Source organism: Harpia harpyja, chromosome 10 (genome assembly GCF_026419915.1).
Source record: "Harpia harpyja isolate bHarHar1 chromosome 10, bHarHar1 primary haplotype, whole genome shotgun sequence".
Taxonomy (NCBI): Eukaryota; Metazoa; Chordata; class Aves; order Accipitriformes; family Accipitridae; genus Harpia; species Harpia harpyja.
The window spans coordinates 24,396,309-24,413,486 of NC_068949.1; the positions used below are offsets into that span (position 1 = coordinate 24,396,309).

The following is a 17,178-nucleotide window of genomic DNA, read 5'->3' on the forward strand; positions in this document are numbered from 1 at the left end:
TGTTGTGGCTGGCTGGCTGCCAGAGACAGCACCACAAACATGGTCTCTTTAAAACTCTAAATTTGCTGTTTGTTCTGTAGGGAGAGGGAGTTCGTGACACTGCACATTTTCCACTCTGTCCCTGCTTACACAGCCTTGGCCCATTTGTACGTAGCACATCCCAGAAATACACTTCCCCTATGCACCCAGTATGCAAACACAATCTCCTTTTCTTCAGAAGTATTATTCCTTCCTTTCCTCTTCTCTTCTACATCTCCTCCCTTCCATATTTATTTTTTAAATAAGTGTGTATGTATTTTTTGTGTATGTATAATTTATGTATAAATGTATAATTTTTCAAGCTTGAAAGTCTAAATTTAAACAACCAAGAAAGGGCCTAATTTAGGCAAATTCTAACAGCAGGCACTGTTACATAGCTACATTGTGCTGCGATCTTTCTTTTTAAAGGCAGATGAGCAAAAATTGTTATTAAAGGAATTTTTAGAGAAACATAAGTATGTTGAAAGGCAATGGTCCCTTCAAGAAGTGCCCAAATGTTAGTGCCCAAAAACTCTATCACAATTTTAAAGTGAGAGCTTGAAAATGGGCAGTGGTGTAATGAGGTTGCCCTCATATTTCAGCCCTCCTTAAAGAAATGAGAAGTAGTTCCAGGAATCAAAGGGCTGCAATATTAACCCTCCCTGACCAAAGAAATGGGTACTGTTACTGTCGCCAGAACCATCCAAACTCCCCTGAAACTAGAAGTGGTGCAGGGCATCCTGTCTGACAGATATGTGAGGGTTTCTTTTTTGACTTTGTTGTCTGGTCGCAGTCTCTGCTTCTCCTTTTATAAATTAATGAACACACATCAATCTGCCTTGCAAAACATGGATACCACCCCTCTCAACTGAAATACAGCGATGGGCATTTTGAGCAGAGCTGACTGCTGTTCTTGATGCAATTTGGCTCCCAACCAGAGATGGACGTTTAACCCTGTGCCTTGGACCCTGCAGAGATGGGAGGGTGCTTATCTTAGAAGGAGGAACTGTTCAAAATGGAGCCAAAGGAATAAAAACTAAATTGGCCCTCAGGAGAGGATAATTAATAGAGGCAAACTCCAGCATATCTCTGTGCGTATGCGTGTGTGCGTGTGTTGGGGGAGTTGCTAGAAGCCCAGGGAACAATACTCTGTGCAGATTTTGGAAACGCTACAGGAACTGCAGAGCTAGGGGATGACAGCAGCAAGAAATGTCCTATTTCTATTTTTCTTACAGGCAGAGACAAGCCACCAGAATCTCCCTTCCTGATTTAACAGGGAGGTTTGGGTAAATGTTTCATACATAGCATTTTCTGGGAAGTGTATCTGTGAACTCACAGTCCGTTAGTTCAGGCTTTTGGCACATCACTCTTCCTCCTCTCTGTCAAAACTAGTACACACATAAATCCCAAGCCAGACAGAGGACAAAGGAATATCCTTCCCCGACCACATCGAACTCCCGCATATGCTTCCTTTAGCCTACCAGCATTTTGTGTCACCATCTATGTGCCTGTCTAGAGATACATGTTCCCTGCCATATACTGATACACTCATATGTAGTCTCCAACCAGCAGGCGCATTTCCTCAGAGGTACCTATCTGCATTGCACTCACAGTCCCCGCATAAACGTCCTATAAAAAAACCACAGTATAACTCTGCTTTTTCCTTCCCCATACCCACCTCTGAACACATCAACCTTTCAAATTTGCCTACTATATATATAAATGTACCCTCTACACTCCTATCCCATCACTCCTCCTCAATATCTATATGGACAGACATATTCTGTCCATATGTCTCAAACACTTCATGCATACATCCTGTCATTCTTCACACCCCAACCACAGCTATTCCTCTCCTGTGGCTCCAGGATTGAACTATTGTGTTGTCCATTTCCCAGCGACAAGGGGTCTAGTTACAGGGTTATTGATTGGTTTTCATGCAGACAGATGGATCTGCCTTTGGTCTCCCCACCAAAATCCACCTCTGTATGGGCTGATTGTCACCGTTCCAGGGATAGGATTTCACCAGGAGACCACCCTCCACGCAAACATCCTTCACCCAGGCCACGGATGGTAATAAATGGAGTCAGGCTGAGCCATAATAAAAGCAATTGAGTGGGTTACCTGTGCAGACATGAGATTTATACCTCCTCATATTTGATGTGATTGTTTTATTGAGTTCTCAGTGCAGTTAGGATGCTGTTTATTTATTTATTTATATGCCTACTTATCGGGGAAGAGGGGGGAGGCTGTCGCAGTCTAGCTAGCATTCAGCTTCCGTCTTGTCAGATATGAGCCTAAAGAAGAAGGCTCTCCAGTTTTGCTCTGCCTTTTACCTAGGCTTGGGCTTGGTGGGTGAGCCCTGGCCAGGTACCTCAGTTCCTGTAACAAAGATGTTTGTTTCAGGATCCCTGAAACCTTGAGGACTGTCTGAATTATGAGCCTAGTAGAAGCTAAGGGGATGGTGTAAAGAAAGATGTGTGTATATACTGATTTTCTAAAAGAACCTCTCAAAAGAAATTCCTATTTATGCTGTGCCTGTTTTGGACAATGGGCTGTGATCTATGCACAGAGCCTCTTTATGCTATTGCAATAGAAATAGTAAGCACCGCATTGCTTCTGACTCTGTCATCACATGTGAGCATTGAGAAATATTAGCAGGTGCAAATTGATTGGAAATGAATATTTGTAAGTGCACTCCGAGGAGTTTGGAAACCAAGTGATTAGATTTGTGATCTTCAGCTGGGTAGATAGCCATATAAGTGCTACAAAATCAGCTCTCAGTTACTGGCACTAGAGAAAATTGGAGGCTAGCACTGAATATCATACTGTCTAGTATTTCATCACAAGCCTAACGGTGTTTGTTGTGGGTTTTGCAGCTCCTCTAGTCAAGTGACAGCATAAGAATTTCAGTTCTCATTTAATAAAGTCTGTTTCCAGTGCTTGGGGGGGCTTGAAAAGGGGCCTGTCAGCTCTCTGAAGACTCAAAGGACTGCATTGTTAAGGTGTTTTTAAAGTTGTTTAATGGGAGTCAGATATCCAAATCCCTTTAAAAATTTAGGGTAGAGAAGAGAAAACAAGTAAAAACAAACCCATGTTGTATTACAAGTACTCATTATTTTTATGCCAATTGCATAATTTAGGTTCTGCCTTGGCATTTTTAAACAGTTGGGACTGGTAAATATGGCCGTGCATGTATAGGCTCCAGTAGATTAATTGGGATTACAGTGGAAAAATCCTCACTTCCGTTAGCTCTCAGTTTAAAAAATGATTGTTTGGGAGAAAAACTCAAACCTTTCTGAAGCTTTCATGAGTAGTAATCATCATCAGAGCCATCTACACACAGATGGGATTTCCTAAAGCCCTAGTTAGCTGCACAGATGTCAGGCCAATGACAAATGCTTTTGGAAGTCTCTACCTTTCCATTTATAGACACCCTCCCCAAAAGTGGGATCCCTAAATATTTTGCTGATTGTAAGAAGAAAGCCTAAACTCCATTTGAATTTCAACATGCCTTAAAGACCATGGAATCTAAGTGAAGCTCAGCCTTGTTCAACTGTTTCGAAGTCGTATCTTTTTATTCAAGTAATACAGAAATCTTTTGTTTGAATGGGCTTTAGGATCAGGGACGGGTTTGGGGGGATATTTGATATACAGCTGAAAACACAACTTTGTTTTGTATGCATCATGTCATCATATCATAAAGGGTCCAGCTGGCCTGCTAAAGCATTATCTATCTCTTTAGCCAACACAAGATTATTTCTTATTGTACATTTGCTTGTTATTAATGCCATCTAGTTATATATATATTCCAAGAAATCAGGAACTCCTATGGGATGCAATTCCACAACTTAATGGACCTTCCTATCAGGGGATACCTTCTGCTACCATTTAAATGTTTTCTTTCTTATTTCCCTCCCTTCATTCCTGGCTATACTACTTTGTTTAAACGTGAATAATTCCTTTCCTGTTGGAGGGACTGTGCCCTTCAGATCACTATATTGTTCTCACCACTTTGTCATTGCTTGGCCAAGCCACTTATATTTTCTCCTCTTTTCTCCCAAAGTCAAATGAGTTTTTTCACATAATAGTGATTCTGGTAAATGAGGTTTAGCTCCATAAGACTCACTCACCCAGCACTGAAATGCAGCTACCTCTATGGCAGAATGCAGCAATCATTCACTAGATGCAAAAGCTTGAAAATGTTTAACTTCCAACAAAAATCAAGCTTTCTGTACATCTATACAAAAAGGAAGGGCTGGTATTTTTAGGTGATAAAGAGACCGATGTGGTTCTAAACTTCGAGGTTCACAGAACAGGGAGCTCAAAACTTCCCAGGCACAACCAATTTTACTTGCTAACCGCCCCTGTTGAGCTAATATCTCTGCAATATGAAAATTAGAAAAAATGCAGCTAGCTTATTGTAGTTCCCACCATACAACCTTCCAGTGGCCAGATATGATGAATAAGACAAAGAGAAATGCTGTGAGCATTCATTTACTCTTTCAGCTGCAGTAACATTGTCTGTAACCTCTGCTTTATGAGCCTGTCCTTTATTTGCAATGATAAAAAGAAGATAATACCAGGTTTGTGTCTGATGGAAAAGAATCTGAATTTGAAGGAGTATATTCCCTGTAATGAAGCCCTGTGTGACCCAATCACTTTCTTTGCTCAGCTGAAAACAACTGGCAGTAGAAGTCTTCCACCTTGAGAGCATGCCCTGATGCAGGAAATCACAGGGGAACCTTACACCCAGCATCAACTAAGGGAGAGGATCCCTGCTAGGATCCCAAGTTTCTTCTGTGCACCACAAGAAGTGCCAGGTTATGAGACCTGGTAAACTCTGTTGGGTACTGTCGGACAAGTTTTCTTCACCCCTGCCTTGCACCAACACATTCGCAGTCAGAGGCTAATCCAGTCTACGTGGCCAGTCTAACCGTTGGCCTCTCTATTGAGAAAACTGGTTTGTAGCTACTAAGTAGTGATGGCGGTGATAGGTTTGTGTGACACAAACACGTTTGACAGTTAAAACAGTGCAATTCACCCCGTGTTCACTGCAGGCCATGTAGCTGTCACTGCTTTTGGTCACTATGAACAAGCCGCCATTAGAGATACTCTGTACTCTTCCAACTTCTCTGTAGACTCATTACCTGTCCTCCAAGAATTCCAGATTTGTTCGGTGGAAAAGACAGGGAGAGATTCACCAGTGGCTTTGGCCAGGGTGTCCTTTGGGGAAATTCTCAAGCGAGGCTAGCGAGAGTGACTCAGAAAGCTCTGCTGGCATAACATTGATTTCTTCCGCATATGACACAGCCCCTGCCCTAATACACCCTGCCTTTTGCCAGACTCGATTGTTTGTCTTGAGACGTTACGTTTACCTCAATCGAGATTCTGTTCAATTCTATCTCCCTTGCGTGGACTATAGCCTCAGCTGATGTAAAACAAAATAGCTCCAGTGTTGAAGCTTTCCTCGTCATGTGTTGAACTCCATGGGCATTTTTAGTGAAAGGTCACACCAAGTTTTACAAAGGTAGCTAAATACTGTTATTTTCATTTTACTGATGGCAAAGCAACCTCATAAGGAGCCCGTGTGACCTCCCCAAGATCAGCCAGAAAGTTAATGGCAGAACTGGTAAGAGAAATCCGATCTCCTAATATGCCATTCTTTGCTCTAAACTACAGGCCTGCCCACGGCCACAAGAAATTGGCCACATGCTCAATAATATTTCAGTGTACAAGTATATTTCACTGGTCATTATAACCTGAATCAATGTGTGTGTCTTTCCGTAAGTATTTTTAAAGAGTACATCATTACTGGAGACTTTAACTAGGAATCATTAGCCAATTGTTATATAATGAAACAGGAAACATCTCCCCAAACCAAGCACTTAACACTGGAAATTAACTAGAAATTAACGTATACCCAATACCTAAGAGAAGATTGAAAAAACATCTGTTGGCTTGACTGAGATAATATATCCACTAAACTCTATTCCCTACAGTTGGTATTAAGTTAGGTCTACTCTCAGGAACTCGGGGTCCGAAGTCTATCCAGAAGGCTGACTGAACTCCGTAATGCTTTGGCTTTGGCATTCCTTGGATAAGGACTAACTGGGAGGCCCTAGTACTGAACCCAGCCACAGGAGAGCTAGGATAGAGGGACAAATTGTGGGGGCGTTATTTTGCTTTGCCTTTCTGGGCCTGTAAGGAATTCATTAATTTAAGAGAAGCAGGAAGTAACGCTTAAACTACAATGCCCATTGCATCCATCCCTTGCTGCATAACCATGAACACGCGTCCGCGATGTGCTCCGTCCTGTTCCTACTAAAGTACACTGTCTAATTCAAAAGATTTTTCTGGGGTGATTATTATCTCATGAAACCTGTGTTCTTAGGCTAACTGTACGTGCCACAAAGCAAAGGAAAAATTCTCATTAACATCTGCCTCTGAGTTCATATTTAGGAGACCGCCGCAAGGCTTACAGCAGTGCCTAAATCCAGTTGAAATATTCTAACCCGAAGTGACCAAAGATAACTCATTTATAGTTATATGATAGATGGAAAAGTTCGGGCTGGCACGGTGCTCAAGAAGTAAGGTGCTCAAGTGATTTAAAGTAAGCACTAATTGCTAACCAAAGAATCAAGAGCTTCTGTCACTTGCATGCTTCTCAATTACATGCACTGTGCGTATGTGTGTGTGTGTTTACATAGATGCGTGTGTATATATACGTATGTGTGTATATATATGTGTGTATACCTACACATACACAATAGGTTTATACTGTATAGTACCTAATGTATGAAGCTCCCAGTGCAGAGAGAACTGCTCTGTCCTGATCCTGTCAGTTCTGGTGCGCTTTGCTTATTAACTAGTATACTCTCTAGACTTTTTGGCCATAATTAAGGGAAAACTACCGCATAGGAGAAGACTTTGATTTTTTTCCTGAATCTTGACAGGGTAGTTAAGTCATGTTTTTCACCCGAGTTTGTATCTAGCCTTTATCTGCATGAGTTTAGTAGGAAGAAGTTTCTGATAAATCGCAATACTGAATTACATGTCGTCCCAAATGTGTCCCAATATTCTCAGTGCAATACTGACAGATCAGTACAATGTAGGCACATAGAATTCACGTATCACAAAAAATAATTAATGGAAAATAGATTTTTTAAATGTTGTAGGGAGACTTTAAAAATGGAATTGAAACGGCATTGTTTTCTAGTCTCTCACCCAAAAGTCTTTGTTAATGTTAGACTAATCCCCAGAAAGAAAGAAAATAAAAATTAATACATTTTCAGAAAATCTTATAATAACCAAAAGTAATTTTTTCCCATGTACAAGGAGATCTCCATTTTGAAGTGCAGTATTCACAGTCTATCTAGGGACACAGGTGACTTCTACTTCTGTAAATGCCTCACTTATAGTCTCAAGATGTTAAACCGCTCATGGATGTAGCTCTAACAGTTCTGGACACAGGGCCAATGCAGATTTTGCTTTGGAAACTCCACATTTTGTGAAAATAAGAAGACAGATACTTCTACAAGGTTGGGTTTTAAAACTATCATCTATCTGAAGCTGCTCAGAGACTCAGAGTGTTAGATTAACTCCAATTTGTGATCATACCACAGGTAAGGGATGTGCTGTTACAAAGAATTGACCCAATTCCATATGTGTGTTTTGACAATGCAAGAGAGAAAAATGTATATTTAAATTGTGAACTTAGTCCCCTCTTTGTGTTTTGTGAGTTTTGTGAGCTGGAGTCACAAAAGTCATTGGAGTGATGAAGCTCATGCTACTCTCCGCAGCACTGGGATCGGGCCCTTATATACTCGCTGTCTCCTATTCCGCTGCAATTTTTTCCCAGTTCACGGTCCTGTTCTTGCCTAGCACAGACTTGCAAATTTTATGACCTGTGATATAATGGGCTCACTTCCTCACAGATGTGAGGTTTGGGGAGCCTCATACAAAGGTGAACAGTGGGAAGTTGGGCCTGAATTTTTAAAAGGAATGGGGAAAGACTTAATCACATGAAGCCAAAATGCTCTTGTGCTTTGGTGACTACACACTCAAATGCCATCGCAGTATGAATCAAACATGGTGGGTCACAGCTGAGCCTCTTTAATATAATACTTAGCATCTACAAAGCACTTGTCCTTCTCAAAGCATTTTATAAGCGCAATCTAACTGACATCTGTTCCCACCTCCTTCTGAGAAGGATCAGTTTTCATTTCCAGGGTGGGGAAACTGAGGAACAAAACCCCCAAAGCCCTGCCACAAACTGGTAGCAAAGGTGGGAGCAAAAGCTGGCGCTCAGCCTTCTGCCCAGGACGTTGCAACCCAGACACGAGGCATTGGGTCCAGCAGGCAGAAGGCTGAGACTTCAGTGACATTTGGATGCTAAGACCCCTTGAGCTAGCCGAAGTATACATGTGTGTCGGGTCCATATATGCTATTCCTCCAAAGAGCCCACAGCCGTTCCTCTGGACTTCTGTACCACCAGCTTAATTCCTCCCAGGGATAGCTGGCTGTCCTTCCGCAGCTGCCTTTGTAAGGTGTCTGAATGTCAAACTGTTATTATTTCAATACCTGACTGAGAGAGTAACAGAGACCTGGAGGTTTTTTAGGAGGGTGTATAATTAGCCGATCAGTATTATGTTACCCTGTTCATAACTTAATAACCATTTTAATACAGATGGCACACACAGGGATAATTTCCTAGGGTAGCCTAGCAGTATATTACAGAGACAGTGTGTCTGAGGGAATCTTTCTTAGCCAAGGTACATTCCAGTAGCTAATTCTACCTGCTGTTTTCAAGATGATTTGGGATAATTCCATATCATTTGCAAAATATTAAAACCCATTTATATAGGATGCCAGATTTAGAAATACACAGTCTGAGTTATTAGACATATTTTGATAAATCTGCCGTGAAATGCGCAAGACAAAAAATACCACTGTGTTTTCCCTGCTATTTATTTTTTGCTTCCCTTGCTATAAATACAGCAGGTTTTTCAAAAAAAAAAAAGCTGGCTAAACTTGTTATGTATCAAAAGGGCCAATATACCGACCTGTGCGTTTTTATCTATGTGGACGCTACAAAAGCCTGCATGCATATTTACATATACCCTACATACATTTATTTGAGTGGGAAGCGCCGTATATTTGGGATTGCGTGCAAAATTTCATTTATTCTTACTCTGTTGGTGAGGTTATTTTGTGCCTATGTACGTACCCTTTGCAGATATCCCTGTGTTACTCTGTTTCTCAAGGTTGTACTTCTGTGGGCATAGTCAAGGTATCTGTATGTACGTTATGCTAAAACAGCGTAATTACTTTTACTGTGTAAGGGCGTTGTGTGTTGCCAAAGTGTGAGGACCTGATGGACGCTGCGTTTGAATGTGCGGGCACGTGAACAGTCTGAGCGCTTTGCCGTGTGTTAGTACTTGATTACATCTATCACCGGCCTCTTTCTCCTGCATCGATCCTTTCTTTCTGCCTGTCATATGGTTATTTTTGTCACCTCAAACATGAGACCAAATCTGAGTCCCTACACCAACAAAAGTCGCACCCTAGCAGCTGGGGGAGGAGATGGGGGGAAATTGTTCGCTAGCGCTGAATCGATCCTGCTGCTCCCCAGCCTCCTGCGAGGGCAGGGATCAGCCCGAGCCGGGAGCCGCAGGGACCGCAGGGAGCAGCGCTCCCCAGCCGGGGAAAGGGACCGCCTCGCAAGTTTAGCCGTTTCCTCCGGCTAGCGATGAGGAGTGAACCGGGGGGAGCGGGTGCAAGGGAACCCTTCCTCCAGCACTCGGCGGTTGGGGGCTCTCAGCCCGGCTCAGCAGCGGATAACGGCAGCTTTTCAGCTCACAGCCCTAATACCCCGACAAGGCTGGCGGTCGTTCACACCCCGGGAGGGGCGTTGGAGGGACAGGGGAAAACCCGGCTCCGCCGCCCGTGCCCCCGCCAGCCCGAACGGCCCCCAAACCTTGCGGCACCGCCGGACTGCTCGGCGGGGGTGAGCTCAGCTGCTCTCGCGGCAGCGCTGCCCGCCCCGGGCCAGGCGGCAGGCGCAAGCCGCAGCCCTGTGGCGTGCAGCGGCCAGCCCCGGGGCGGACCCGCTCGCTCCCCCCCGCTGCCCGGGCCTGGAGCGGGGGGCAGCTGGCTCCGGCCCCGCTGCCCGGGACCGGGCTCGGGGGTCACGGCGGAGCCGGGGGGGCTGGCGGGCCATGCCCGGGGGGCCCGCTGCGGGCGCGGGGCTGGCGCGGGGCGGATCTAACCTGACCGAGGAAGGATTGGGCCGTCCGCGCTGTTGAGAGGGCTTTTATGGGGCCGTAAAGAGGCGATCGGGCCGCGAGCAGGGTTGCGGGGTTGCTCTTACCTGTTTATGGAGGAGACGCTGGGGACCGTGTCATTGTCGCAGATGCCCTCGGCCAGTAGCCTGTCCCGGATCTCCCAGGCGAACATTGTCGGGTTTTGTCTCTTGTACTCGGCGATTTTATCCACTACTTTGGGGGTCGCCACTTTGGGTTTGGAGCCGCCGATCACGCCGGGCTTGATGCTCCCCGTCTCGTAATACCTGCACAAAGGACGTTCAGTGACCTGCCGTGCCCGGAACAGCCCCGCCGTCCCCGAGCACCCGGTGCTCGCCTGCCCCTCGGAGCGCCCCGCGGCCCCCGGCCCCGCGCCCCACCTCGGCTTCGGCCCGCCGAGGAGCGGCGTCGGGCCGCGGCGGCTGGGGTGCCGCATGGCGCCGGGCCGCCTGGGGCTGGGGGAGCCCCTTCTCCTTTCCAGGGCTCGCTCCCGCTCTCTTTTTTTTTTTGCCTCCTCCCCCCCCCCCCCCTTTTATTGGTGTGTGTGTCAGAAGCGAGAGGCGCTGGGCTGTTCGCTGCCTCCCCCTTCCCCCGCCTGACAGGCACCCACTCGTTTCAGGCCCGGAGATCGAGAAACAAAACGAAAACCCTCGCCGCGATGCGGCCGGCCGGAGGCGAAGCCCGCCGACCGCGGGGCCGGGCCGGGGGCGCGGGGAGCGAGCAGTGCCGCGCCCCCACCCCCCGGCTCTCCCGGCCGGCTACTCCCGGCTCCGGGCGCTGGCGGGGCTGTTGATGCGGGAGCGCAGTTTATTCCCCCCCCCCCGCCCCGGTCCCTGGGAAGCGGGTGCTCGTACGGGGCAGCTCCAGCCCATCTCTCCGCTGGCCATTAGCTCTGTTGGCGGCAGCGGCTCTGACCCGTCCTTTGGGGAGGGCATGGCAGCGCACACACACCACACGCACAGCCGTCTGGGGCTCTGCCGCCTGCTGACACCGCTCCACGTCCGAGCGGCCGGGCCCGGGGGCGCCGGGTTCCCCCCACACACACACCGCCCCGGCCTGCCCCTGGGGATATTTCACACCACATTTGGCGGCGATCGGTTACCGCGGGTATTTATTTATTTATTTGCCCCGTTGTTTGTTTATTTACCCGGGTATTTGCTAAGGCCGCTCACGGATTGTTGCGAGTTGGGGGATTTTTGTTTTTCTTTCGTTTTTTTCTCCCCCCGTCCCTTCTCTTTCCCGCCCTCCCGCCCACCCCTCGTAAATTGTTTGTCTTCCCAGGAGTTTCCAAACACCGCCGGGGCGGGGGGGGGGACGACCGTGTCCTTGCCGGCTGGAGGAGGGGGCTCCGCTCAGCCGCGGGCTCCCACGGCGCGGAGGTGCCGGGGCCGCTCGGGGAGGTAGCGGGGAGAGCCCGGTGCCGGGGGAAGAAGGGCGGGAGGTCACACCGGAGCGGGGAAGGGATGCACCGTTGCCGTCCCAGGGGAGGGGAAGGAGCTGCCTCTTTCCTTACCTGCCCAGGATCTTGCTGACACAACCGTGGCTGACCCGCAGCTGCCTGGAAATGTCACAGGGTCGCACCCCCTGGTGAGCCAGCTCCACTATCCTTTGTCTCACCACGTCAGGTAGGGGCCTGCCGTTCACAAACACCCCCCCGAGCTGGTTCACACCCCCGTGCCCTGCTGGGGAAAGAGAAATAAAAAAAACACAACAACCCACGCACACCAGAAACACACCGTTAGTCGTGGATTCTTCGCCACTCGTACTGCAAAATCTCCAGTCACTACAGATGAATGGAGGTGATGGCGGGGGGTCGAGAGGGGGGGAACAAGACGTGGGAGAGAGACAGAAGAAGGGTGGAAGAGAGACAGAAAGAGGAAAAACCAGGGAGAATAAGAGAAAGAGAAAGAAAGATAACGAGAGAAAGAAAGATAAAGAAAAGGAAAGATAAAGAGAGAAAGAGAAGAAAAAGGAAGAAAGAGGGGAAGAGCGAGAGCAAAAGAAAGAAAAGAGAAAGGAAGAAAGAAAGAGAAAGAAGGAGAGATGGGAAGGAAAGAGAAGGCAGCGTGAATTTTCCCGAGCCGGAGGCTAGCCGGGAACTGTCCCCCCCCGTACGCCGTCTCCCCTTCCCTGGGCCGGAGAGCACCTCTCCCTCCCGCGGCCCCCCCCCCCGGGACCCCGGAGCGGCGGCTACTCGGGGCCATTGTGGTGGGGCGAGGACGGAGGCAGTGCCCGCGCCGGCTCCTCTCCCAAGAGTTGGGGAGGGATGCGCTCCCGAACTCCGGAGCTCAGCTGCTGAGCGGCTCCGGGCGGACCCTGCCGCAGTCCCCCTTCTCTCTACTCTTGGGCTTTTCCTCTCGCCTTTCATTTTCTTTCCGCGATTTTCTATCACATTGTCAATTACAGTTACTCGCGAACCCCGCCCTCCCTCACCCCGCGGCATGTCCCCCATGCAACGCGTCCTCTCCCGTTATTTTCGGATGCGAGTTGAAGGGATTCAGAGAGAACAAGAGAAAGGGAAAGAAATGTAGGGAGAGAGAAAGAAAATATTTTGTGTCCCGCGGCCGGTGTTCGTTTACAGACAGACCCTCTCTCTCTTCAGCTTTCGATCTTTAAAGGAAAAATCCTCCAGTAAAAAAAAAAAAAAAATCTAACAGACTCGCACGGCTCCGTCTTTCCTTCCCCGACCCCCAATCTAATTCAGGGAGAATTTAAAATGCTCCGTTTTCCTCTGCTCCCCCCTCTCCAGGCAAAAAACCGCGCTCTCTCAGATAGGACTGCTAGGATCGCTGTTTTCCGATCTGTCCTTCTCCATTTCGAGAAATAACTTGGGGAAAAAATAAGTATGCACCTGCTAAGCGTGGGCAGGAGGAACGGGGTGACAGGAATAAAGGGAAATATCTCCTTTTGGGACTCAGCAAGACAGGCGGTTGTGAACCGCTTGCACCTGGGGTGGTCTGCCTTAGAGACCGGAGCAGGTCGCCTTTACCCGGGCGTGTGGGGAGGTGCACACTCGCAGGCGGTGCAGCTTTGCTGGCGCTGCTACCTGGGTGTCTCTATCTCCGCAATACCCAGCTGATATAGCTGTGGAGTGCACTCTGTATTAAAGCTTTCCTTTCACACAACCCTAACCTTCTGTATCTTCCTCGCCAAGAGATCTTAGTTCGTTTTGCAGTTTGCTGAAAAATGATCTGTTTGTATTTTTGCTGAGGTTTTTTTCTCCCCTGCTTCTGACACTGACTTATTGGCTCTGAACTTAGTGGAAACTCTCATTGCCCTGCGATCGATCCAAGTCCTTTCGCACAAATAGAGTTTTTTCCATCTCCCCCACCCCTTCAGTAACACCTCCACATATCCCCTCCCAGCCGCCTCGGCCAGGGCGCCGGCTGGCTTCCCCGTTCCTTCCCCGATGAGCCGGGGGTTATTTGTTGCATTCTTTTGTTAGTCTTTCTGAAAACATATTTAGGGGTTCAGAGGGGAGGGGGAATATTTATCTTCCTCCACTAAAACCCGCGGGTATATGTTGCTGTGTGTTTTCTCCATTTGTTCAGAACCCCTTTTGCACATGTTGCCTCTAAAGTTACAAGACAGCAATTTCTTCGGCAACTCCATGATAAATAATTCAAAGCACCTTTTATAACTCGCATTACAAAGTATTAAAAGGCAACAGATGCAAAAAAGATTAAAAATTAATAATTCAAATTATTGCAGCCCGGATATTTTTCACACGAGTTTGGTTTGCTCTGCCCCGTGGTTTTCTAAGGTTATTTCTATCAGAGCAGTAAGATATTTACGTGTATTTATCCGCGTATAAGTGCCGGCGTCTGTATATACACATACCCAGCCCGTCGTACCGCTTTCGTACAGATCGTGTTTTGCTGTCTCTGTGTGTGTGTGTCAGGAGTCCGCGCCCGTATGTATTTTAATTGCTTACTAATATCTAGGGTCTGTAGCTCTAGAAATACACTTTAGGGAGCAAATCGAACGTTGATTTTATTTTTTTTTTTTTAATCGGAAGCCAAAATTGTTCACGAATCTCACTGGAGTTTTTAAAAAATCAGCGACGGTGAAATGCCTCTTTCGGCTGCCTACATGTTCCGGATCGTACCGGAGGCAGAATTACTGCAATCGCGCCTGAAAGCAGGTCGCACCGCCGAAAACTAAAAATAACGTCTAATGCACGGACTATTTTCTGTTAAAGGTCTTCGAAAATTAAACCCTACATTTAAGCAATATATCCTGGAAATCATTAATTTGGAAAAAGGAAGACAGTTACCTACATCCACGTCTGGGGATCTGATCATGGGTTTGTATTTCTGCGCCTTACTTCTCACGGCAAAATCGGGATTTTTTTAAACTTCAAGCATTTCCATTTTATATCTTTTCGGTTTGTTTTTATGCAGCGGGCAGGGCGTGTCCTCAAAAGTTTCGGTGTCAAAAGTTACAAATTGCTCTTAATTATTCATTTCCTGACTCAAGATGCTCTCAATCTCGGCTTTCTATTATTTGGTTGGTTTTTTGTTTTGTTTTGGTTTTTTTTCCTCTAATTTAAATCTCGGAATTATTTTCCCTCCGTGCGGTGAAATTAAAATCCCTGAAAATTCCTCGTTGCACTAAGTCCCCGGTAAAGGGGTCTTTTCGCTTTCCTTCGTCCCCCTCTTATAGAAAGGTTCTTTACAGTGAAAATATATCACGAATGCACTTTCCTCTGTGCCAGGAATGCATTTAAAATGCACACCGGCGACCTGGTAAGTAAACCAGGAGGGACCGTGACTTCTTGTGAGCCTCCGAAGCTGCCAGGTCTCCCGGCCGTACAATTGTCCTATTTTTCCCGCAGTCGAACCTTTCACCAAACCAAACCGAAGCACGGAACAGCCACCGACCAACCCGCCATTAATTTGAAACTGGCGTCTCCCCTCTCTGCCGCTGAAATCCGAAATCAAAGCAAACAGCATCAGATCGCGGGGGAAACTGGGGGTTTAGAGCCACGCGGGGTTGCGGGCAGCCCCGGCCCGGTCCGGCGGGGCAGGGGCAGGGACAGGGTCCGGCCCGGGGGGGGCTGACACCAGTCAGAATAAACTCGTGTTGTCCGAGGGACGATGGGGGAAAGTGCCTTTGCGGAGGAGAGACCTGGTTCCGGGGGTGTTTTCTTTCGCACGCACACGGCACGCAGCCCCCTGCCCCCCGGGCTGGGGGTCCTGGCCCCCGCCCCGCCGCCGGCCCGGAGCTCTGCTCCGCCCGGGCCCTGGGCTGCCCGGGACCCTCGCTCTGCCGCCGGGGCCGGCGATGCCCGTCCTCCCTTCTGAACGCCCCTCTAAGCCCGGTTTCGGCCAGGGGAGGAGAGGCCGGCGGTGAAAGGATGGACCTGGAGGAGGATCAGGTGAGGAAGAATGGTCGGGGAAGGAGGAATGGAGGGATGAGAAAGAGGGAGAGCAGCGGAAGGAGCCGGGCTCCAGTACTCACGGTGCATTGCTGAGAAGGGGTCTGCCTTGCAGTGCATATCCATGGGGAGGCAAAGGAAGGGGAAGAAATCGGCTGAAGCCGCCGTGTCGCCTCTAAAACTCAACTTCAAGACTTAGGGGAGAAAAAAAAATAACAAAAAAACAAACGAAACCAAAACCAAAACAACAACAAAAAAAAAGAAAAAAAACACACAAGGAGAGGAGAGGAGGGGAGCGGCAGGGTGCGCTGGCCCCCCTGCCCGGCGGAGCGGGGAGCGAAGTACTTTCCGGGGGGCGGGCGGGCTGCGCCTGCTCTGGGGGGCCGGGGCGGCGGGGCCGGCGGAGTCAGCAGAGTCCGTGGGAGCGAGGGGCTGGCGGCGCCGGGGGGCAGGTGGGTGTCATGGCTGGGAGGGCTCAGAGCATCCCCGGCGGCGGGGAGGGTGCCGGAGCAAGGTGCGGCCGGCGGCCAGGCGGCAGAAGGCGCGGGAGGACGCGGCTCTCCCTCCTCCTCCTCCTCCTCCTCCTCCTCCCGCGGTCCGGGGCTAGTTCATTTAAGTTCAAAGCGGAGTAGCAATCCCCGGGAAAGCTGCGAGCGGCGGGCGGGCGCGCCCCCTCCTCTCGGCCGGGCGGAGGATCCGGCGCCCGGCGGACTTTCGCCCGAGGTGGGAAGTGCTTGCGAGGAGCCGGGGCCGGAGACTGGAGCCTCGGCTCCCGGTGTGTGTCTCTCTAAAAGCCGCAGCGCCCTCAGCCCCCCGCCCGCCTCCCCGGAGATGGATGACTTGTCAGACAAAGGCAATAGATTCCGACACTCTCTGATTCGCCAGCGCGCCGAGCCGAGCGCGGCCAGGAGAGGAGAGGGGAGAGGAGAGAGGAGAGGAGAGGAGAGAGGAGGGCCGGGCCGGCGGCGCTCGGCGCGGGGGGGCCGCAGCCTTCGGGACCCGGCGGCAGGGGAGCCCCGGCCGCGCGCTCCGGAGCGCCCCGGGCCACGCGTGTGCGGGGCGGCGGCGCCCCGGCCCGGCCCGCGGGAAGGAACGTGAGCCCCGCTTTGTTGTCACTTGCGGCTCTGGATCTTCAACTCCCTTATTTAACGCACGCAGACGGGCGCACGCACGCACACACGGCTTGGTAGTTCCATCTCCCTTCTCATGCCCCGCGCTTTTTTACCGGAGACTCGACTCGGGGCGAGGGCGGGGGGGGGGGATTCGGTACACATCCAGGCTTCCGCGGTGTGCGGCTTGGAGTGGGAGACGGACGGAGAGAGAAAGGGAGGAAGGAGGTGAGCGGGGGAGAGAAAGGGGAAGAGAGAGGAGACAGGCAGAGAGAGGAGAGCGGGATCAAGAGAGACAGGCGTCAAGAGGAAAAAGAAAGAAAAACAGATAGAAGCTGGAGAGACCGAGAGAGAACGAACGCAAGGA

The 17,178-nt window shown here is 49.3% G+C and overlaps 1 protein-coding gene across 6 annotated transcripts in view; it reads right to left on the reverse strand.

Annotated features, from left to right (window-relative positions):
• PAX2 (paired box 2) overlaps nt 1-15,896 on the reverse strand; it is an 85,510-nt gene extending 69,614 nt beyond the window's left edge. For 3 of the 6 annotated variants that reach the window (XM_052798626.1, XM_052798621.1, XM_052798625.1), the window contains exons 1-3: nt 15,786-15,896; nt 11,836-12,004; nt 10,391-10,588 (exon numbers count right to left, since the gene is read on the reverse strand). In XM_052798626.1, coding sequence (XP_052654586.1) covers nt 10,391-10,588; nt 11,836-12,004; nt 15,786-15,828 — 410 coding nt within the window. In that variant the 5' untranslated portion in view covers nt 15,829-15,896. The remainder of the gene's footprint in view (nt 1-10,390; nt 10,589-11,835; nt 12,005-15,785) is intronic. The other 3 variants (XM_052798627.1, XM_052798622.1, XM_052798628.1) reach the window with 1 other exon arrangement.
• Nucleotides 15,897-17,178: the final 1,282 nt, after the last annotated feature.